At 38.5% G+C, this 25289-nt stretch overlaps 3 protein-coding genes across 9 annotated transcripts in view; 2 read left to right on the top strand and 1 right to left on the bottom strand.

The window, feature by feature from the left end:
- Positions 1 to 25289, top strand: part of CCHa1 (neuropeptide CCHamide 1) — a 260158-nt gene that overhangs the window by 98791 nt on the left and 136078 nt on the right. The window lies entirely within an intron of this gene.
- LOC147909600 (uncharacterized) lies at positions 4933 to 23796 on the top strand. Its single transcript, XM_087407097.1, has 3 exons — positions 4933 to 16427; positions 20529 to 20826; positions 20908 to 23796. The coding sequence occupies exon 1, from the start codon at positions 5550 to 5552 to the stop codon at positions 5988 to 5990; it is 441 nt and encodes a 146-aa protein (XP_087263223.1). The 5' UTR covers positions 4933 to 5549; the 3' UTR covers positions 5991 to 16427; positions 20529 to 20826; positions 20908 to 23796.
- LOC147909601 (uncharacterized) lies at positions 18468 to 20537 on the bottom strand. Its single transcript, XM_087407096.1, has 2 exons — positions 19320 to 20537; positions 18468 to 19132 (listed from the first exon to the last, which is right to left on the bottom strand). Exons 1-2 carry the CDS (start codon positions 19661 to 19663, stop codon positions 19027 to 19029), a joined length of 450 nt encoding a protein of 149 aa, XP_087263222.1. The 5' UTR covers positions 19664 to 20537; the 3' UTR covers positions 18468 to 19026.

Below are 25289 nucleotides of genomic sequence, written 5' to 3'. Positions count from 1 at the left end.
GATCATTGGATTTATGCAGAGCCGTGGAACACTCGAACGTCTCGTTCGCTTCTTCTCCTTCCTCCTCCTCCTTTTTTTCTTCCTCTTCCTTCTTCCTCTCACGTTTAGAGGTAGACGTTGCATCTTCGTTGCGCGACTCTCTTTTGTAGCGTGCACGCTGGGGCTGTCGACGAAAAGTCGCAGCGGCTCGATAAGAGATTTAAAATGTGTGTCCAACGCGATGCCCTCCTCGATTCTATCGGTCTTCAGAGCACGATGTTTCTTGCGGAAATATGCATCTACCATGTTCGTCTCTGGCTAAGTATCGGCAACGACTGGTCACGTTACGATATCGCGAACTCGTTATATCCTTTTCTATATCGTCCGTTTGTGAGCCAACTGTCTTTGTATATCACTAGAAATCCATATTTTTGCTGCCAACAGTCGCGGCACAACGTGTAAAATTCATCGTACGACATGTCGGTATTCACTTCGATGATCATTATAAACGTGTTTCAAGTTGATACCGTCCTATTTGAACAGGATCAACAGATTCGCGTTGTTGCGTATCAGATGTTTAGGTATCCTCGCGTACGTCTAACAGAGATAGAAGCAGTCGACGTTCGCGACCAATCGAAAAGTATTCTCTCACCGCATCCTGCTTGTCGCATGCCACGTCATCAAAGATAAAAATAGAATTTGGCCGCCTCGTTCGGTAGAACGATGTCGCTGTTGTTGGAAAACATAAAATAGCCGATTCCGTCCATAAACGTAAACAAGTTTTCGAGATATCGATACTTTGACTGTTGCAACGATTTCAAGTAGACGTACACGTTTTCGAAACGTACGCCGTTCGGGCTCTCGAGTAAGCTTATGAGAACGTTGGTTTTACCACAATTCGACGGGCCGTAAATGATCGCGCGTATAGTACTCGACAGTATTTAGCCGTGCTTGCGCTTCTCCACGCTGCCTCCCATCATTCGCGATTTCGCGTCGCAGTTCGTGACAGCGGTTGCAGCGCGAATTTCATACTCACACTACGTGCTCTCGAACGGCTATATAAAGGCGCGCGAATTTACGAGTCGCGCAGTAGCAAAATGTATCTCGCGCTGTGTCATCGACATTCAGAATTTGAACGCAGAGCAGCTGCAGTGTACGAGGTCTGTTCAAAAAGTATCACGAATTTTGAATTTCCGCGGGTTACGTATATTCGATTTTCGATTTTTTTGTGGCGTTATGTTGGTACTCATGTCTCTCACTTATGCCGACAAGTTCGGCCATTTTGAATGTTCAGTTAATTTTTGACAGCTGCTTTGCTTGCACGTGTTTTGGCTCGTTTTCGATTTTTGCCTATTCCAAAAAATGGATCAAAGAATCTGTATCAAATTTTGTGTGAAAAACAAAATTAAGTGCGCGGACGCATTCCGAATGTTGACTGTGGCATATGGTGAAGCTACCTTGGACCGAAGCAATGTTTATCGGTGGTACAAAATGTTCTCAGAGGACCGAGAAGATGTGAACGACGAAGAGCGTGCCGGACGCCCGAGCAACAACAGACGAAAACATTGATGAAGTGAAAAAAATAGTATTGACCAATCGTCGAATCACCATTAGAGAAGTTGCTGAGGACCTAAACATATCGATTGGCTCATGCCATTCGATTTTTACCAATGATTTGGGCATGAGACGGGTCCCCGCGAAATTGGCTTTTGCACCATGATTACGCCTCTGCTCACACATCGTTGCTTGTGCGCGAATTTTTGGCCAAAAACAACACACTAATGATGCCGCAGCCACCGTTTTCCCCAGATCTTCCCCCCTGTGACTTTTTCTTGTTCCCGAAACTGAAGAGGCCCATGAAAGGACGACGCTACGCTACGATTGAGGAGATAAAGACGGCATCGAAAGAGGAGCTGAACAAGATCACAAAAAATGATTTTTTGAAGTGCTTCGAGGATTGGAAAAAACGTTGGCACAAGTGTATAATATCTGATGGGGATTACTTTGAAGGGGACAAAATAGATATTCATGAATAAATAAATAATTTTTGGAAAAACACAAAATTCGCGATAGTTTTTGAACAGACCTCGTATACTGAACGTCGTACTCTTACGCGTGTACGGTGACTATATCGACTACGTGTGGGACAAGCTTCCTGAACACGTGAAGGCGGATTCGGAAGTCCGAACGTATCGTCGCTGCGACGAGCACTACAATCAGCCGTGGCAGGGGACGCACATCAACGGTCCCGCACCTAATATAAAGGACTGTAGCGAATGTCAGCGTCGGGCGGCAGTCTGTTGAATCGAGTGATAAACGCGCTTCCTTTCGAGTTACATATTCCGGGCTACCAATTTTGCGGCCCGGGCACTCGGCTTACGAAGCGATTAGCCAGAGGTGACGCGGGCATAAATCCGCTGGACACGGAGTGCCGAGAACACGACATCGCGTATTCTCGGAGCAACGATCTTACCGATAGACACGCAGCAGACAAAGTACTCGCCGAGAAGGCGCGGAAACGCGTCACCGCGAGAGATTCGGCTCTGAGCGAGAGAGCCACCGCTGCTACCGGGGATCCGTTCAGGCAGCGATAAAAGCCAAGACCAAAATCAGCATGGGCATGAAATCGAAGAAGAAGATGAGGAAAAAAACAACGAAAAAGCGGATACTTCCAACGACAAAACGAGGTAGTGCGTTACCTTTTCTGTCAATGTTGGGCGCGCTCGGGTTCTTGAGTGGCGAAGCGGTAAATGATAGCAAAGCCGCGTGACGTCAGCTCGAGGAGTTGCAACGTCACGACCGCGCGATGGAACAGAGCCGCGACCTGTATCTCGCTCCGCACAAATATGGACGCGGACTGTATCTCAGCTCCTATAAACGCGGACAGGGTGTAGTAGCGAAGAAAAAGAAAAAAACGCCAAAGAAATAATAAAAATGCCCTCGGGTGCAACTACCAACGTGCAATGACGTGCTCGCGAGACGTATGCGCGTACCGTACTTTAGAGGTGCGTAACGCTTTACCGACGAGCGGGGCCCGCCGAAACGAAAACGGTATCGTGAATCTGGACGATGCGACCGGGCCTGGTACTCACTTGGTAGCGTACGCGAAAAGGAACAACCGCGTCATATACTTTGACAATTTCGGTAATCTTCGACCGCCCAAGGAACTGGGGTGATATTTCGAGAACGGTGCTACGATGATAGAGTACAATCGTACGTTCTATTAGACGTACGATCAGATCTTCTGCGGTCAAATGTGACTGCGGTTTCTACAAACGGTAGATGCGCGTGAATTTAAAAAGCTCGACGAAGTGCTGTAAAATCTTAGTATTAATAGTCGAACGCTTTTTCCGTTATGTCGCTGACACTTACGCTGAGCGGGAAGAGCACCGTCCTCGCGGCGAACTACTTTCCCTCCATAGATTTGAGTGACGGCGATTACGAGCTCGGTCTGGCGATTTTTGAGACTTATCACACGATACCAAATGTAAACGAATCGAACAATAAATTTTATTTTGACAAAGACGCAGAAATTACAATTCCCGAGGGTTCGTACGAAATAGGCATAAATGAATTTTTGAAACGTACGATTTTACGGAAACGTTCGCATCGCGACGCACTTGAAACCGTTGTGCGTGGTGACAATAATAACAACAACAACAATAACAACAACAACAACAACAACAAGATGACGATAATGGTGAGGGTGGAGAATACCTGATTACGTTGCGCGCAAACTACAACACAATGAGAGGCACGATTAGATGTGCATACAGAATAAACTTTGGCAAGCCCAACAGCATTGAATCGCTGCTAGGATTCTCGTCGAAGCATATACTGCGACCGTGAAGATGGCACGAATCGGACATGTCTATCAACATAATGAACGTAAACGTTATCCGCGTAGAGTGACCGCGGGCGCGTACATCAACGGCAAAAGCGCGCACACGATACACAAATTTTCGCCGAGCGTGCTACCAGGATATAAGATATCGGAGAGACTGGCGCAGATCATTTACCTGCCGATCACGGCACGGAGCATTATGGATCTAACGACACGCGTTATTGATCAGAACGGACGGATTGCTCGATTTTCGCGGAGAAATCACCGTCAGATTGCACGTGCGACAGCGAGCATGAGATGCTCGTATTGAACGGAGCGGAGCGCACGCAGAGAGATAACGCATTCTTTACAAAGCTGGTAACATCACCGCTCGATAACGCTCACTCATCCAACTGCGTCAGCAAGAAGAAGCTCAGCGCGTCGGACGTTAAATTTTTACAATCTTTGCGCGGTGCGCAACTTTTCAGATGATTGATATTATCGGATATTACCTGTCTTGAATATTACTGGTGAGCCGATCTTTGACGATCGCATCGTCAAGATTGAGACTTACACGTACAATCCGTTCGCTAATACAACATTCGGGTACAGCGACGAGATAAGAATACTCATACAGCAGCAGGATTTGTACACGTTGCCGTGTGAAAGTTTTCTCTACGTCGAAGGAAGATTGACGATGAAAAAGAAAAACGCTCAGATGCCAACGACGCTTGTAAATAATTGCGTAGCGTTCATGTTTGATGAAATTCGATATGAACGGTGTGGAAATTGACCGTAACCGAAACGTGTGGGCATAACTAGCACGCTCAAGAATTACATGTCAATGACGTACGATAAAGCTTTGACTGCGCTGAACGCTAGATGGAACTCTAGATCCGACACGGAGGAAGGACACTTTAATTTTTGCGTGCCGTTCAGCATGCTGTTGGATTTTTGCGAAGATTACAAACGCCTGATTATCAACGCTCGCCACGAATTAATTTTGATACGAGCGCGCAACGACAACAATTGCTTGGTGAGAAATCTTGTGACGGAGTCTGAGGTTGAATTATTTAAAGTACAGTGGCGGATGGCTCACGTTGCGTTAAACGAAGTCAATAAATTATCAATGCTGCGAGTATTGGAAAGCGGTCATTATCTGAGCATGAGTTTTTGCTCGTGGGAACTGTACGAATATCCTCTGTTACAGAATACGACCAAGCATTCATGGGCCGTCAAAACGGCGACTCAGCTTGAGAAGCCTCTATACGTTATCTTTGCTCTGCAGACCGATCGAAAGAATATCATGTCACGAGATGTTAACGTGTTCGACGATTGTAATTTGAGTAACGTGAAACTTTATCTAAATTCTGCGTTTTATCCGTACGACGATTTAAATCTGGATTTTGGCAAAAACAAATACGCCGTTCTATTTGGTATGTACGCGCGTTTTCGTAAAACATATTATGGAATCGATTGCTTCGAAACGCTACTCGACGTGCTCTCATTTGTCGAGAAAGGGCCTTTTGTGGTCACTGATTGCTCGCGACAAAACGAATCCGTCTCGAGTGCCACTGTGGACGTACGCATAGAATTTGACTGCAAGGAGAATGTGCCCGCAAATACAACAGCCTATTGTCTCATCATACACGATATCGTGTAGCTCAGTATAATCCATTGACCAACGTTGTGCGTAAAATCACCTAAGTGTACCTCTAACACGATACGTCGCAGTTTTCTCGACAACATGCTCGTGCCAACGTTCGTGGATTTGCAAGGATTCATCGTTAACAAGAAATTTATCGTGAAGGAAGTGGCGGTGCTGAAACAGAGGACCGTTCTCACGCATTACATTTTTACGAGTTCCGTGCCATGGAAATTTTTGACAAGATCCGACAGGTCTTGCGCCTCCTGGTTGATTGCTTATCACCATGGATTGCAATGGGAGGACGGGACGATCCCATACAACGAGGCGAAACGTTTAATTATGATGGCTGTATTTGAAGATGATGCTATCATGTATGTCAAGAGACGCGAGAAACGAACGTGGCTATGGAACTTGCTTCTGGACGATGAGCGAGAACACATGTACATCGAGACCTTGGATGCAGTTTACGAAGACATGGAATCTTTATCTAATCTAGATGTTACTAATATTATACGATGTGGACGATGTGGAACATGTTAAGAATTGCGCGTTACAAAATGTATTGAAAATATATAACTGGTGGTTGCAAAAGAATTTTTTAAATAAAAATACGTTAACGTATTTATTATGTATTTCTTTTCCCTTCCTTTGTAATGTATAAACGTATATATAAATGTATGTATGTATAAACGTATGTATAAATGTACATACGTATAAACGTATGTATGTATAAACGTATGTATAAACATATGTACGTATAAACGTATGTTTAAATTCGTGACAAAGAAAATACACAGTGCGACAAATATGTTCCCGGACACGAATCACATCTCAGCAACCAGTGGCGACATCTGTGCGTTCAAACATGCATTTTAAAGGTTGAACATTTTGCTATCATCTGTCAAAGTTTCATTCATTTTGGTTGACATATAACGAAGATATGACAGTTCATGTTACACAAGAATTTTGGTCGAGATAGAAATTTTAATATGGAACAAAGAGCAGTGATTAAATTTAATACAAAACTTGATAAAAGTGCATCAGAAACATTCCGATCGATGCAACAAGTTTACGGCAGTCAATGTCTAGGTCGTACAGCTGTTTTTGAGTGGCATAAGCGTTTTTTGGAAGGCAGAGAGACCCTTGAAGATGACAAAAAATCAGGACGGCCAATTTTAGTTCGAATACTCGAAATGATCGAAAAAGTACGTGATTTTGTTGCAAACGATCGCAATGCATCACTAAAAATGATGGAGGAGGCTTTAAATATCAGTAGAGAAACAATTCCAACCATATTACATGAAGATTTGGGTAAAACGAAGGTTTGTGTGAAGTTTGTTCCACACACATTAAGAAGCGATCAAAAATCAGCGAGAATCAATTATTCCAGAGACATCGTTGCAGCCGTAGAAAATAATCCAAACTTCCTAAAATTAATTGTTACGGGTGATGAAACATGGTGCTTTCAATATGATCCAGAAACTAAGCGTCAAAGTGCGGAATGGAAGTAAAAAAATTCACCACAAGCAAAAAAAGTACGAAAAGTTCCATCAAAAATCAAGACAATGCTCATCACATTCTTTGATAGCAAAGGTATTATCCACAAAGAGTTTGTTCCAACTGGTCAAACAATTACTGGTGCATATTATCTCGAAGTTTTAAGCGATTGATGGGCAGAATTCATCGTATTCGCCCCGAATATCGTGATCCAGAAAATTGGTCTTTGTTGCATAATAATGCACCGAGTCACACTTCATTGATTGTCCGTTAATGTTTGGCTCGAAATCGTGTCTCTGTGTTAAACCATCCACCGTATTCACCTGATTTGGCCCCCTGCGACTTCTCATTATTCCTAAAATTGAAATTGAAATTGAAAGGACGCTTTTTTGATGACATTCCGACCATCCAATCAGCTTCTACACAGGCACTAGAGGCAATTCCGCAAACTGAGCTAGAACATGCATTTGAATCACTATTGAATCGCTGTAACAAGTGTATTGAAGCCAGAGGAGAATATTTTGAATAATAAAACCAAAAAATATGCATATTGTTGTTTCAATTATGATTTTCAGACCCTGTCTGGGAACATATTTGTCGCATTGTGTACATAGAAAGACTCTATAAAACGTGTCGCGACATGTTCGAAATTCTTGGAAAGAGAGGCAACCTGTCTTCTCTCATCGATTCCAGAAATATTACGTTACAATTTATGCGGTTGCAATCAGTCTTGCGATACCCGCTTGTACGAACGGTTGAAAAAATGTACTTCGCTAGAAGAGAGCAGTGCATCGTACGATGTGAAGAAGGAATATAACAAAAATAAGTATCAAGTACGTTCTATACACAAAAGAAACAGTTTTTAATATTATGTATGTACACAATACGGAGCATCGTGCGGTGCGTTTACTGAGCAGACGTTACGATCTGACGAATACGGGTTACAAATTTTTGGAAAGTGGAATCAATGTTGGCCGACCGAGTTACGTGGAAGTCGCCCTTGGAGATCATCGCGGACGAACTATCGCTGTCTCTCGAAATGTGGAAGAGCCTCTACGAGCAGCGAGGAAATATTTACAAGCTGTTTCGAAACGAATACAAGGATAATTTTATAAACGTTGGACCGCTAACCGTCAATGTTTGCATGCTGAACAATGCTACGTTCGTACGTCTCGATTTTTCATCCGTACGCATTACGATGACCGAAACGACGCTACGCCGTATGTTTGACTTTAACGGATATCGATGTAACATTCGAACGATTAGCTCGACTCGTCGAGCGGTATACGGTAGATATCAAGTATACGCGATTCTCCAACATCGCATCTGAGAACATTATATGTGATAGCGACATCTTCAATGGACATCAGCTCGTCGATTGCGAACTATTAGCTTTAATTTTTAATAAGTACAAAAACCAGTGTAATAAGATGTGAATAAAAAATTTTTGTTCGCATTATTACGTATGTATTGTCTTTTACTTCCCATCCTTTGCCTCGACATGCCAGGAAAAATTATATTGAAAAAACTGTGTCGTACAAAAGAAACTTGTACTCTATTGATTCTTCCATCCTTTCTTCACTCATAGCACGTTACATGCTCCGTCACGCGCTCTATCTTTCTCTACATACAAGCCTTTATTACCGATGCATTTTTGGAGAGAGAGAGGCGGGTGACGAAAAAAATAAGGACCGGGGCCCTATGTTTACGTAAGAGCCGGAATCTTTCCTTCTCCTTCCCCGCGTTAGGTATCCCGCGCCTAGGAGTATTCCTCGCACCCCGCGCTTCCTTCTAACCCCATGGTTTAGAACCCGCCTAGTATTACTACTTATGAAACTTTAAGAGCTAAATTAGGAGCAAAGACATATGCCAGTGTGCGTCGTATAAAGTTGGCTGGATCTTTTCCTCCGCAGGTAAAAAATATTTTCCTTTTAAAACAAACAAAAGAATGAAATGACAGATTGATTTATTCTTCTCTACAATGCATGATTATAGGATGACTAAAAAATGGGAGTTAATATTTAAACAATAAAGGGCAAAGAAATTATTGGTTTTCACTACAATTACTATATTTACTACAATATTTTTAGACTCAATAAAAGATACTTAAAATATTTCAACTCTCACACAATGCATTATCCTTAATAAAAAAAAAATATTATTTTTGATTTTTACTGTTTCATTTTACTTTCCCATTTTTGTTTGTCTTGGAACATTTATCAAAACAAACCTTTTTTATAAATATCTCGAATTGTATACATACATACAGGGTATCTTCAGCTGATTAAATCACATTATGAGCAGATAGAATGAACCGAACTAAGTCGAAAAGTCCTATACCATTTTGCAGTTGACACAATATTTAACGAGAGATATTAATGTTTAAAGATAAGCGAATATATACGTGTGTCCGACCAGTCTACTATTGCCGGAAGAACAACCGACTGTTCTCACCAATCGCATGTCGCGTCGGCCCTGCCAATGTTGTCACTGTTTCCAGAATTGCTCGCATATCGAATTTGATTGTCAGATCTCTTATCATTTGTTTTTCGAAAACTGTTGAAAAATTTAGAAATTAATATAAAATTAATATAAATTTAGAAGTTATGTAAAAAATATTTATTGTACGCAGGGTGTCCCATTTTACACCGCAATACCTCGATAAAAGATGGCTAAAATCTCTTGAATTGTTCAGCATCATGACCTGAATAATAAAAATACTTATCATGATCAAGGCTAATGCAAATGAATTTTTACAAAAATGAAAATAAGAAAAATAACGTCCAAATTTTATTTTGACAAATGTTATAATGAGGTCATAATGCTAAACAACATTCAAAAGATTTTAGCTCGAATCTATTGTAATGTTTTAAAAAGCTCTTGACACCAACTATTACATTCTGGAATAAAAAATAGGATGTTCTATTTAAAAAATTGACGTAACCTAACGAAAAATTAATTGATCTAAAATGATAATGGAATAGATATCGATTCGACACCGAATCGATGTCGATTCTATTGATTGCAAAATTGTTAAAAATGAGAAAATGGAATGGTTTTAAAAATTGGAATTATGTTAACTGAATTCCCGGAAAATTATTTGAAAAATTGAAGATTTATACGATAAAATTGATATCTCTTATAATTGAACTCGGTATAATTGATTAAAATATAATTAATAAAATACGTATTTATATTTTTCATACTGTTTTAGAAGAAAGCTAACATACAATTGAAAGATATTTTTCAATTAGCAGACAATGTTTTTTAAATGTTTATTTTTTATTAATTTTATATTTTTCATGATTCTCGTTCTTAAAGTTAGTTCATTAATTTAGCATTAATTTAATATTTATTAAACATTATTTTACATTATAATAGTAGATATACTGTAAGGATTCTGAATCAATGACATGGGGGGTACTCGTAGGTGCAGGTATGACGTCGGTCGAAGACATTGGTGTTTATGTAAACATTGACTATTTATATAAACATCAAATATTAATAATACGTGCCACCATGCATCACGTATCATTGGGGCCGTTCGCCTAGCCGTCGCCACCACCGCGGGGCGCCGCTGAAGCTTTCTGTGATAAATAATAAGATGATAAATAATATAAATAAAAATATATATATAAATAATAATGTATAATATAAAAATAATGTATAATATAATTATTATATGTATCCTTTAAATTTTATCAATAAGATTTTATCAACTTACAATTCCAATCCTCAGACTCCGGACTCATACGGCCGGAGACCGAATAGTTCCTCCAGATTAAAAGTTTCTTCTTCCCACATATCCACCCATTCCTGCCGATCCTGCCACCTGTCACCACGAATAACCTGACTATTATATATTTATAAACTATTATATATTTCCAATATTGCTTCAATGTGTTTCCTAAAAAATGGATTACAAAGTAAATTAAAAAAAATATATTATAAAAAGTGAATTATACAAAGCGATTTTATAAAAAATATTCTATTTATAAGTTATAATTTATAATGGATTTATCTGAGGAATGATCAGTATTCCTAACTCATCCCGCAACTGCAGCCTCGTTGTCCACCGCTCGTTGTCGAACATGATACTCAAAAAAAGCAAAATAAACGTTAGAAATACAAATTCAATAAAAAATTTAGCATGCATAAAAGAAAAAACTACCTATTCATTTAACAGAATATACATATCGGATCTCCAGTACTTCTCTCAGATAGCTCATTATTAGCAGTAAAGTATTCCCCAAAAATTGTCAACAAAACTTTTTCTAAAAATCACAAATTATCACTTGCTTCATTTAATCACAAAATTATCATTCATTTCACTTAATCACGTACATGTGCAAAAATATTCCATTATTATGGATAAATGGAATATTCTTGCACGTTTTTTTATAAAAAAATCATTCGCGTAAGAAAAAAAACCTCGCGTAGACGAAACCTGACAAAAAATAACGCTGACAATCATCCTTCGCTGCGGCGAAGCTGCTCGGAATATTAGTTACGGACGGCCATTGTATATTAAATACGTTATATTTTTTATAAGTATTAACAGACTATATGTAGAACTTTAGGCGCGTTGAGAGAAGCGCTGGCAGGTGTTTATATAAACTAAATTTGAGAGAGCGTAGAGGCATAGGATAAAATGAATGGGAAGTAAAGTACATATATAATGACGTGAACAGAAAAATTTTATTACATTTGTTTTTCATACATATTAAAAACTAAAGTTAATAACTCGCAATCGACGAGTTGATGCCTGTCGAATATATCGCTATCGCGTATAGCGTTCTCGGACGCGATATTGGAGAATCGCGTATACTTGATATCGCGTATACCTGTATCTACTAGTCTAGCTAATCATTCAAATGTTACATTGATACATCCGTCAAACTCAAACATATGTCGTAGCGTTATTTCGGTCATCATCATGTGTAGGAATGAAAAATCGAGACGTACGAGCGTAGCATCGTTTAATATGCAAACTCTGACTGTTAGCTATCCAACGTTTATAAAAGTGTCTTTGTATTCGTTTCCAGCACCTTGCAACTATTCCATCGCTGCTCATAGAAACCTTTCCACGTTTCGAGAGACAGCAACAGTTTCTGTCCGCGATGATCTCCCAGGGTGATCTCCACGTAACTCGGTGGACCAACGTTGATTCCAATTTCCAAAAATTTGTAACCCGTAGCCATCAGATCGTAACGTCTGCTAAGTAAACGCACCGCGTGATGCACTATGCTGTGTACGTACATAAAACGTTTGAAAACGTGATTTTTTATTTTTTGATGTATAGAACATTAAAATTTACGTGTTACTACAGTCCTTCTTCGTTTCGATGCGTTGCTCTCTTTGACAAAGTACATTTTTCAATAAAAAACGTTCATAAAAGCGAGTATTGCGACACTGATAAATTGTGACGTATATGATAATACTTCCAGACTCGAAGAGGGGGTAATTCCTCCCCCTCCCCCTCTTTCTAAGAATTGCAAACGTATCGCGATATCTTTTTATGTTTTCTTTGTTCGCTAGTATATCAATGTTATACTTTATGACTTATATTTCGATAGCATTGATGACATTGATGATGATGATGATGATGATGATAATGATGATAATGAACATGGTGACTTTGATGTTTTTTCACCAAAACATTTCCAATAACTAGATTTTCCCTCGATAGTAGGGGACTTAGTGGACTTGATGGCAAGGGACGGTACCTCTCGATCGATTTTCGGTGTATGTACGCTTTTACTCGTCCATGAAAAAATACATTATATTCTTGTATTACGTAATGAATCATAAAAAAAAGATCCAGCAAAAAAGAAAAATTAGCTCTGAGAAACATCGAATCGTCGAAGAATTGCATGCTCCGGCGAAAAGAAATTTTCCGCGAAGGCGCGTCATAATCCGAAGATACGACGAACTGTGGCAGGCACGATATCATCGAGGTGCGTACTCGAGATTCAACAGAGGCCACCACTACATACTCATCGATGTGTTGAGCAAGTACCGCTCAAGATCAAGGGTGGAAGCGAGACGGCTGACGCTATCGCTGAGATTGTTCGAGAGAGTGGAAGAAGTCTGAAAAATTTACAAACGAATGTGGGGAAAGAGTTTTACAACGCTGATGTGCAAAAAATCTTGAAAAAACATGACGTTAATCAATATTCCACGTATTCGACGTTGAAAGCGCCAGTGATCGAGCGGTTCAATCGCACGCTCAAAAACGACATGTGGAAGATGTTTATGTTTAACGACAATTACAAGGGGATCGACGAACTGCTGCATCTCATGTCAGATTATAACGCGCACAAGCATCGGCATGCGACTTCTCCGATTGTCGAAAGTCTTTTGGGCACAGTGTACGATGCGATAAAGCGGGTCTTGCAAAATTTAAAGTAGGTGATTCGGCACGCGTGAGCAAGTACAAGACGATTTTTGAGAAGGGTTACACGTCAAAGGTGTTTACAATCGTTAAGATGCAGCGTACCAATTCCGTAACCTATTTACTTGAGGACTATCCATCGCTGAAGCGTTCTACGAACACGAATTGCATCGCGTTACACATCCGGACGTATATCTCGTGGAGAAAGTACTACGTAGGAAAGGAGAAAAGGTGTACGTCAAGTGACTGGGATTCGATGGATCGCACAATTCGAAGATACAAAAATAACATTATTTGATAAATTTTCATTCATATATTTTATATAGATATAATAAATATATCAATATATAGTATATAAAATATTTTTTTATTCTGCCTTTCATTTTTTTTCTTGGAGTATACAGAAAATATAAAATGCGTATATAAATGTAAGATACATGAAATGAAAAATAATAATACAATATAATAAATGGTATTTCAAAAAACATGATAGTAATACTTATATAAATGTAAAAATATACATGACATGTAAATTATAATAGTATTACATATAATAGTAAAACATATATACTATATGAAATTATAAGAAATGTAAAATCATACATAAAGTGCAAATTAAGATAATATATAAGAAATGATAACACATGAAGTATAATAGTAATACATATACACTGTATAAAAAATATAAAAATGTAAAAAACTTAATATTGATATAAATTTTAATGTATATATATTACAAAGATGTCCGCCAATGGCCTCATAATGTGTCCATCAAGTCTGGTACAACGTATCGTTTGTCATCGTATGGATTCAAAGCGATTTTCGATTCTGATATCGTGTATACATAGTGTAATTTAGATCGTATATATGATTGACGAGTCATTTCAACCTCTTCAAATACCACGTGTAATCGTCGAACGTTATCGTTCGCGCTACGACATTACTCTTTACACCTTTCGCCTTTTTAGTATCCTTCGTACAATCCACTCTTATCGCATGCATCTTCGCTTTGAGTCCCACGAATTCGGTCATTATCATACCGTTGTTCTCATTCGTCAGGCCGGGTACTTTCTTATTCGCACATATCATGCACGTTGTCTATTGCTCGCGTAGAATCTAGCGATATCGTTTCATCGTTTCTTAAACATCTTCGCACTCGACGCGATAAGACTGTTCGTATCGGTGTATATGATCTTGCATTTGATACATCGGTGACATGTACTCATGATGAAATTCGTACAAGCAGACTTTCGATATGTCGAGTATACACATATCCATGTAAATCGGCTTGTTGAACTTCACCTCAACACCTGCGCAGTTCGACGGCAATCAAATTTTCCACAAAGACGCTAAGACTTTGGAAATTCCGCTTCGCGATCATTACCTCCGCGCCGTACCGTCCGTTCCATTTTGTTATTAATTGTATATCTACGTCAATCAATTTCGTCACTGCGTGACAAGGCGGGCGGAATGTTCGAGATACGGCCAACATGTACATAATTTCCATATTTGGCGTTCGTGCGACATACGGATCGAAAGCTTCTAGAAGGATCTCAAGCGTCCTTAGAAGTTTCCAAAACATAAACTCGGCTATCATCTCGTCGATAAAGTCAAAAAACAACAAGCCAAACCGCACGTCGCACGTACGCAAACTTCAACCGCTATAACGGCTAACCAATTCGGATCGGTCGTCGCGCACGCGCGATCGCGTGACGCAAAACGCGTAATATGCGTTCATTCCAATCAAGAATCCAGATTTAACGGGCGCGCATGACAATAGTGTGCCGCTTGGCCGTTGCGCACGAAATCGCCAATCGTCACCCGACACAGAGAATCATCTCAAAATTTTCAATGTGTAAAAATCTCATTGGCGAATGCAAAAGGAAGCCTTTGTTCTCGAAGAGTATAAAAGGCAAAACCGATTAGCAATAGCTCTCTTAGTTTTTCGAAACTCTTAAAGTTCTCCGCAACTCTTAGTTCTCCGCAACTCTTAATTTTTCGAAACTTTTAGTTCTCCGCAACTCTTAGTTCTCCGCAACTCTTAGTTCTCCGCAACTCTTAGTTCTCCGCAACTCTTAGTTCTCCGCAACTCTTAGTTTTCCGCAACTATTAGTTCACCGACTTTCTTAGTTTTCCGCCGCTCTCAGTTTTCCGCCATTCTAAGTTAACGCATCGCTATTAGTGCACCGCCAAGGAGACGCTCCGCCGCTAGAAAACCGCCGAATGTGATTCGCAAGGAATATTGTTAGACAAACGCCGCATCACTTTAAAAATTTCACGTCAGTGCTCTCGCTCTGATTCGCTCTCGAATATTGTTGGTGATCGAGCGCGGATCTGATTTCGAACGTTCTCCATAGTTTCGCCAAATACTGCGTTGTTCATTAATTTATATAAAAAAAATTAAAATTAAAAATTAAATTTTTCTCGAATTTATTTTTCGCGCGCGTTCTAAACTGTGTATTGAGTTCAATGTAATCACGGAGCCGGGCTAATTGAGCGAATTGTAACACCTTAGGATGGATCTTTGTTACGCGAAGGCCGTGACGAATACATTACTGCACGTTACGATAGTGGCGTAACGTTGTTTATCGTACAGCGTCGCTAAAAGTTTATCCTCACGCTTGCCGGGCAGCTTATCGCGCATTGGACAGTGTGTCAGTCGTGCAGATATAGATACTCGAGAATATAATCGGTAGGCGAATCCGGAGCGATTATGCTCGCGTCAAAATTCGCGACGTTTTCAATCCATCGAAATTTTGCGTATGGCAGCGATTGACACATCGCCTATCCGTACAGATTATTCATGTCGTAGTATATAAGGTACGACGATGGTTTCGACGGGCGTATCCCGATTGGACACGTAATTATTGGACACTGCACATTTGGACACTGCATTATTGGACACGGCATTATTGAACATCGCATTATTGAACACGTATTGCTGGACATCACATTATTAGACATTATTGGACATTGCATTATTGGACACTGCATTATTGGACATCGCATTATTGGACACCACATGATTTTATATCATATGTCTTTAAAAAATTTGTCATTTGATGTATAAATTATCCACATTTAAGGTAAGGCCCTCCTATACGTATGTACACATATCCAAATATGTTATGACTCATCGAGCGGCTTATAACTTATTTACTAAATTAATGATTTCTATCTATACGTAATTTTTATTATTTCATACATTGACGCATTTATGGAGATTTTAAGAAGTTTTAGATTCACCATGCATATTTAACAACTTTACTTAGGCTGTGTCCCCATGGAGAAAGAAACAGTGGAACGGAATATTAACAAAAAAGATACAGGATGAGGGTTCTTTTTCCATGGGGATGCAACCTTATGTGTCACATCGTATACATATAGGGGCATTGCTTTCTTTTACCGTTTCGATGTTTTTTATCATATGTGTTAATGATTTGTATTAAAATATATACGTTGTTATATATATTTTACTATATAAAATGAAGGTACATCGATAAAATGAAATTATAAAAGAGCATTAAGGCTGAGTTTCCACTGAGTGCGTCATGCGTCGCGTCGTGAAAGAGAGAAAGAGAGAAATTTATTATATACACAACCTTTCTCCTTCGACAATGCACGTGTGACGCGCTCAGTGAAAACGTATCATAAGGCTTTACATGTGGTATTTTGAAGGTTAGATAATCTGTCATGCAATGGCCTAGTTTAGCACTTAATACGCGTACTAAGGTTACGTTCCAAAGTGTCCTCTCCGACGAAAATTTTACTCAAAATATAGTAACATATATTATAGTAAAATCTCCCTCGGAGGACGTTTTGGAATGTAATCTAGATACCATATCACATCAATCACTGATACGCTTAGTATAAACGCTGGCAGATTATTTTGATTTGATACTTTTGAATCACGAGTATCAGATCAAGCTGATATGCGTATCAAATGATATCAAAGAATCTCAGCGTGCTGTAAACGCTTAGTTCGTTTTCGATCGTATATTAAAATTCGCCACTGCTTTTAAGTTCAAGTTAGAATTAGAAGTTTTACATCTTGAAAAGCAGTGAAGACATCATGTCACCTAACTTGACCGGTTCTGATGCAAATCGGTGTTAAATAAGGACGTATCAAATATTTAATCCGCATCAATTTGATACGCGTACATAACCGATTTAACGGTGTAAAAAGAGTCACTCGACAATGCGATTCATTAATGGTTGATATGTTATATATTAGGCCAATATTACATACATTGGATTTTTTGTCGAACGACGAATTTTCAAGCATGTTAATTGATTGCAAGACAGAAAGGAACTCTTTGTTCTATAATCAACAGACTTGAAAAATTTATCGTACGACAAAAACGGACGCATGTAATATTGGCCTAATAGATAACATCAGCCGTTAATGAATCGCATTGTTGATTGCATGATAGATTATATAACCTTCAAAATACCACATGTATCGTTTTACTACTCTTTTATAATTTTCTCGATGTACCTTCACTTTGTATAGTAAAATATATATAACAACGTACGTATTTTAATACAAATCAGGCACATAACGATAAAAAAACATCGAAATGGTAAAAAAAAGTAATACCTCTATATGTATACGATGTGACACATAAGGCTGCGTCCTCATGGAGAAAGAAGCCTTATCCTATATCATTTCTGTCAATATTCCGTTCCGTTGTTTCTTTCTCTGGGGACGCAGTCTAAGTAAACGTTGTTAAATATACATGATGAATCCAAAACTTTTTAAAATCTTCATAAATGCGTCAATGTATGTAATAAATATATGAATTACGTATAAATAGAAATCATTGACCTGATAAAAAAACTATAAGCCGCTCGGTGAGCCAGTTGGATATGTATGTATGTATTATACATATTAGAAAAGACGCTCTTTCGTGTCAAAAGATTAAAATTTTCTGCTGATAAATTGGAAAATTGCAATATCCATAGCTTATCTTTACTGAGAAAAGATGCTGGTTTGTCCAAATTAGAAGCGAGAAATCTGAATGAATCTATAAATCTATAAACGTAATTGTACCGTAATTTTACACAATTTTTTTTATCAATTTTTGGTACTATCAATATGTTTAGTAAATATTTTTCGAGATATATTTTTCTTTAGTTATCGGTAAAAAAAAAACGAAAGATCAACGCGTCCTTCGTACGCGGTGGCAATTTTCTTTATGGCGAAATGTGCGTCGTAGCCGATAAGTTATGGAAAATTACGGGTCCCTATAATTTAGATTACAATTTGAATGCGCGGGGCCTCTGTATCGCCCAGTTAAGTGGCAATGATTGCGTATCGTCTGGCTCAAACAGTTTCTCGCAGATGTGACAATGCGTGGCGCTGTCAAATTTTTGCCAATCATTTGGCGTGAAATCTGCCATGGGTATATTAGCCGAAATTATAAACTATACACTGTGCGTCAAATTTCTGAGTTTTTCCATGAACTACGCTAGACAGTCCTTATCACGGCGAAAACGATAGGCCGACAGTGAGCTGTCGTACGAACAGTATAGTATATATAGTATATATAGTCCGATACTAAACACGTTATGATGATGACACGTAGCCGAGATTCCTATCTGTTTTCTTCAATGAACACTCCAGGACGGCGTAAACGACAAACAGGACACGTTCCTTTCTGCAGTGTTTGTCAGAACTCAGCCTCAGAACTCGTCCTCGCTCGGTAATCTGATTCCGCAATCATTTAGTTTTCCACAATACTCGCTGTGAATCTTCAACTTAGCGCTCGAGCTGATGTAGTAGAGGTTTCTGAAAAACCGCGCATTTATTGTTATTATTATTATTATTATTATTATTATTATTATTATTACTATTGTTATTGTTATTATTATTATTATTGTTATTGTTGTTATTGTTGTTATTATTATTATTATTGTTATTATTATTATTGTTGTTGTGTTATTGTTGTTGTTATTATTATTGCTGTTGTTGTTACCTATCGCAGAAATATTTCTTTTTTGGTAAGTTGTGAGTTGACAAGTCGTGACTGGTTCTTGATGAGCGCAAAATGTTCCGCGTTGTCATCCTCCACAAGAGGTTTATGTGTTTGATCCTCTTTCGGTCGGCGAGTCGTATCGGCATAATCTCCTTCTCATTGGTGTAGGCATTGATGGAAATATCATTCAAAGTCTCAAATTTCTTAATTTGACTCAACATCATTGGAAATTCAATGCCTGCGAGATTTAGAACCGACGTATAATGCGAGAATTCTCGATGTGCATTTCCTTGAGTCAGGTGTAGAGCGGCAATAACAGAACGTGGTTCATGCGAACCACGCATTGTCCGCAGCTTGCACGTTGATTACCGCTCTCTTTAGCATAATTTCTCGCGAGAGTTTGATATAACATCCCGCGCGCAGAGAATTATGCTTATTCGCGTTCCCGTTAAATTTAATATCCACGACAATGTCCATCCGCTATCACGTTCCTGAAACTCTTCCAGCGATAAGGTAGGCTCAACGACGCGTGATATGCACCACTCACGCAAATCGGTGTATCGATATAGTTCATAGTTCCGGGTGACGATATTTTTGTTCGCGCGTTTATCGCCCGCCACGAACTCGTCAATATTTGAAAACAGTGTTTATTTTTATAGTCACATCGTTGCACTATGCACATGCTCAAGCACAATTTCATTCGCGTTTTCGAAGAATCTGCGAGGCTCGATATGTTTAGAGTTTATCACCGCGTCTGTTAGAATACGGCTTTCGAATGCCGTTTCGATGATACGCCGGAGTCCGTACTCGGCGCTCACATGCACGAATCTTCCACGCACAGATTCCACAGAGATTCCTCTCAAGTCGCGCGATACATGCGATCAGTGATTATCTATTGCCGATTGATAATCGCGGACGTCTGCTTCTCCAATGATTCTATAAATTCGTCGCTTCGCTGTTTCCACACGACGTACTCTTCTCTTGTATTAAGCAGGGTAGCTTACTCAATCAAATCGTGCTCTATGTTGTCATTTGCGCTGTCGAATTGATTATTGACGCGATGTAATCTTGTACCTCTCTCATTTTTATATCATTATATGCGTTATTTTTATTAATAATGTCAGACATCTCATGCTCTTAAAAAAATCTTAAATTTCGCTAACAAAGTATCTGTACTTTGATAAAATTGTATATGTTACATTTTTGCAGGTGTTATATCAAATTACATTAATGATGTTACCACCAAAACATGTTAATGTCCTTGAAAAAATTTCTTATATTACGCTAACAAGATTCATATTGAAACTTGCAAATTTGCTGACACTGCAATTTGCAGTGTCAGATTACATTAATGTTATCACCTGATGTCTTTAAAAATTTTTTGTTACAAAAAATTGTTGGAGTGGATAAGATTTAAATAGAGATTGGAGCAACGATATTGCATCAGTCGCTCAGACAGATTTTTGTAGTGATCTCCAGCGCTATGGATTCAACATAAGTCGAGTAAGTAAGTATTTCAATTATATTTATTTGCGAAGATTTTTTTCTCTATATATATTGCTTATTCTTTTGTTCTTCTCTATTACAGCGCGTCTTTTCATATCATTTTGACAAGACTATTAGCGTTAACACCAACGGCTTACAAATTTTTGAAGATTGGAATCATCGTGAGGAATCATCAATCCCTCATATAGAAATTGCGATTGGCGATACCCGAGGCAACCGCATCATACTGCTACATGCTACGTGGATGGCGTTCATCGAAAAACGGGTAAACATCCAGCGATTGATGCAGTCATCTATGCCATCGAAAGAAATGATACTGGACCTTGTCATTGAATTTGTTAAAATACGTGATGTTGACAATGTGAAATTATCTTTATGTGAATAGTGTTTATATATGAAACCGTCGACTATACTTTTTATACTTGAACTCGAACAATGTGCCAAGCACATATATTTCGATTTGTGTCAATATACTAATATTACAAGCGATAAATTTAAATATTTTGTGACTCATTTACATCAAAACTATATAAATAACAAAAGCGATGTTGTAGATGCTTTGCGTGGGGCTCTCTAAAATAATAATAATAGTTATAATTTGGTAGAATAAAAAAATATTTTATGAATAATCGCGATAATAATAAAATTGAGTAGACGCTGAAGGAAAAATTACGCATAAGAAGAAAAGAGATGGTAAGTATACATGATAAGTACAGTGCGCCTGGCGGCGGCGGTGGAGACCGCGTCTAGAAGCGATAGCAGCGGCGGCAGCGGGGACTGGTGACAGACCCCGCCCGAAGGCGGCGGCGAGAGTCAACGGCGACGGGACTCGGCAGCCACTGACGACGCGTACATACATGCATACATATGGTCATTCGTACATACATACGCATTGGACTGGTTCCGCGTACCATTGTACACTACCGGGTTTTACGTGCACGCCACGCAATGTTCAATCATGCTCGTATCAACTTCGGACGTATTGCCGACGTTGACATGGTTCTATTCGTTGAACACGGTATACGTGGCGGCGGTCTGCGTCAATGCTCCAACAGGTACATAATGGCCAACACATGGATGATACGACTGCGTGTACTTTTTGTTGGCCCTTGCGATTTTAACATTAAAGATACACGAGTAACGAATTCTTCAAGATAACTTAGATTTCGGTAGCGAATGTTTGCATGGAAACATTGAAACATATTGTATTATTCGTTTTAATATTTTATACCTCATTTAGAATTACATTCTTTTTATTACGATTTGAAGATGCATCATATCTGTAGTATACTTAATGTGAAATTTATTAATGTTAAAATATAGACGTAACAAATTCTTCAGGTTAAGAGAAAAAAACTCATCGCGTTGAGAGATATCATGATATGACACGTTTTTGCATTCAATAATAAAAAACTACATTATAGCTTATGTATTTATAAAGCATTAATTTAAAGAATCTTTAAATAATGTAACAATATATTGTAAGTAAGTCTTCATTTTTTGTCTACTTACATTCAATAAACATGACAATATTCATTAACAAAGGGATATGTGTGTCACATCTGGAATCGATTTAAAATCTCTTTGAAATATCATTAAACACAATATAAGAAAAAAATGCTTTCTTAATGCATGCCTAATTTGATTGTTTGTTGGATTTATTGGAAGGAAATTTATGGTGAAGGAAGTAACGGTGTTGAGAAACAGAGCCATTCTCTCATTACATTTTTACATGTCCCATGCCATAAAATTTTTTGACAAAATCCGAAAAGGACTGCGCTTCCTGACTGAGTGCTTGTCATCATGAATTGCAATGGCAAGACAGGATGATTCCGTACAGAATGGTGAAACATCTGATTACAATGGCTGTAATTGGTGTGGAAGAGAATGATGACAATAAGGCTCTCGTATACGTTAAAGGATTTAAAAAACGTATGACTGGCTATATTCAATAGCGACGACTTGATCATTGAGATCCTAGATGGTACTTACGAAAATACATGTTAGAACTGTGCGTTATAGTCGTTATAGAACATGTTTAAAGTATACAACTGGTGGTCGCAATACCAGAAAAAAATGTATTAAGTTTAAAAAATAAAGTATTAGGTATATAACTTTGCTTGTGCCGTTTTCCTATAGATGACTTTAGCAGTAAGTGGTGGTCGAAATAAATAGATCATAGACGTCATACAATAAACTTGGGCATCTGTCAACATAACCTCATAGAAACATTTGTCGATTTGTGTCTGAATCATAAAGTTATTCTCGATTGAAAATGTCAGTTTACGAGCCAAATTCTCGTCATTTGCGGGAAGTTTTAATTTTCTACTTCAATATGAAGAAATCTGCGTCTGAGGCTCATCGAATGTTCTCAAATATTTATGAGTGAGATGAGGCCGCTATTAGTGAACGTGTCGTGAATGATTTCAACGCTTCAAGAACGGTGATTTTGACGTCGAAGACCGGTGGAAGAGAGAAGGTTTTTCGAAGATACAGAATTGGAGGTATTACTTGATCAAGACTCGTGTCAAAATCAAAAAGAATTGACACGATCATTTGGAGTGACTCAACCAGTCATTCCAAAACGCCTCAAAGCCATGGGAATGATTCAGAAGCAAGGAAATTGGGTATCGTACGAATTGAAGCCAAGAGATGTTGAACGGCGGTTGTTTGTTTGTGAATAGCTGCTTGAAAGGCAAAGACGGAAGGGCATTTTCTGCATCGCATTGTGACTGGGGACGAAAAATGGGTTCATTACGATAATCCCAAGCGCAGAAAATCATGGGGAGTTCCCGGCCATGCTTCCACGTCGACGGTCAAACCGAATATTCACGGCTCCAAGGTCATGCTCTGTATTTGGTGGGACCAGCTCGGCGTAGTGTATTATGAGCTGTTAAAACCGACTGAAACAATCACAGGCGATCAGTATCGAACGCAATTGATGTGTTTGAGCCGAGCATTGAAAGACAAACGGCCGCAATACAACGAGAGACATGATAAAGTGATTTTGCATGACAATGCTCGACCCCATGTTGCGAAAGTGGTCAAGACATACTTGGAAACGTTGAAATGGGAAGTTCTATCCCACCCGCCATATTCTCCAGACGTTGCTCCCTCTGACTATCACTTATTTCGATCAATGGCACACGGCCTGGCTGACCAGCACTTCCGGTCTTATGAAGAAGTATAAAATTGGATCGATTCATGGATCGCCTCAAAAGATGACCAGTTTTTTCGACGCGGGATTCGTACTGCCCGAAAGATGGGAGAAAGTAGTGCCAGCGATGACAATACTTTGAATCATAAATATAATTAGTTTTTTACAATAAAGCCTCGAATTTCGGAAAAAAAACGGCAGAAGCAAAGTTATACACCTAATATAAAATTTTTTTTAATGTTTTGATTTCTTTTCCCGAAATTCATTTTTAAAAAGAGAATAGGAGCAGACAGATTTATTCGTTGGCGCTAATCCCTTAGATAAAAAAGATTCGATCGTTAAAGTGCATTCTTGTGATATGTGTCAATTTGATATTCTTCGACTACGTCGCAACTGTTCTTCAAAGTATAATATATGTAAAAAAAAATCTCCATTTTCAAGTATGTAAAAAAAATGTGAAAAGGAACACTGTTTAAAAGAAGAGCACCGAGCAACGTTACCGCATCAGTCGTTCAGAGAGCTTCAAAAGAGTTCATACAGTTATTGTTAATTATAAGTTTTCCGAGAAAATAAAATATCTTAAGTCATGAAAATAAAATATCTCAAGCCTATTACGTTTCAATTCAACAGGATGAGGCATGCAAAAAACAGTCAGTTTATTTAATTTTGTAAAATATTTGCTTGTACGTATTATACGTTATGTATTTTTGTAAGATCTATTTACATGGTTTTTTTTCACAGTACATTTTCTTAAACATCGTCTAGTACATCTTCGAAATCTCATTACATGCTTCGCATCTTGATGAGGAAATATGCATTGGCATCGAGCGTACAAGTTTCTGGACATTGGGAGATCTATGTCGTTGTGGGACGTTGTAGGATCTATGTCTCATGTGGAAATTGCAATTGATGGTAATCGAGGTAATGCATGTTCATACCTTATGCTATGTGGAGGACGTTCATCGAGAGGCGTACAGATATTGAGCGATTAATGCAGTCAACAGTCCCATCATCATCACCGATTCAAGATCTAAATGTGGAACTTGTTAAAATATATGATACGAGTAATTATAATAATACGTGAAGTTAACATTAAATGGCACATGTTTGTACATGAAACCAACAACTGTGCTTTTCTTATTTGAATTTGAGCAATGTATTGAACATGTATTCTATGAATTAAATCAATATATACACGATATTAGTAATAAATTCGAATATTTTGTCATTTTTAAGACAAAATTGTATTACTAATGAAAAGGATGCAGCAAACACTTTGTACAAATTTTATAATAAAAATTCTATTT

Source organism: Acromyrmex echinatior, chromosome 6, assembly GCF_024713525.1.
Source record: "Acromyrmex echinatior isolate Ae372 chromosome 6, ASM2471352v2, whole genome shotgun sequence".
Classification (NCBI taxonomy): domain Eukaryota; kingdom Metazoa; phylum Arthropoda; class Insecta; order Hymenoptera; family Formicidae; genus Acromyrmex; species Acromyrmex echinatior.
The sequence above is the reverse complement of the archived record's forward strand: the minus strand, read 5'-3'. Positions and strand labels throughout refer to the sequence as shown.

What these genes read in the sequence shown, in the direction of transcription:
- LOC147909600 (XM_087407097.1), top strand. Translation starts at nt 5,550, where the DNA reads ATGCTCGTGCCAACGTTCGTGGATTTGCAAGGATTCATCGTTAACAAG.
- LOC147909601 (XM_087407096.1), bottom strand. Translation starts at nt 19,663, where the DNA reads ATGCGTGGTTCGCATGAACCACGTTCTGTTATTGCCGCTCTACACCTG. An exon ending in AAGAAATATTTCTGCGATAG is followed by an intron (nt 19,133 to 19,319) that starts GTAACAACAACA and finishes GCGGTTTTTCAG; the next exon opens with AAACCTCTACTACATCAGCT.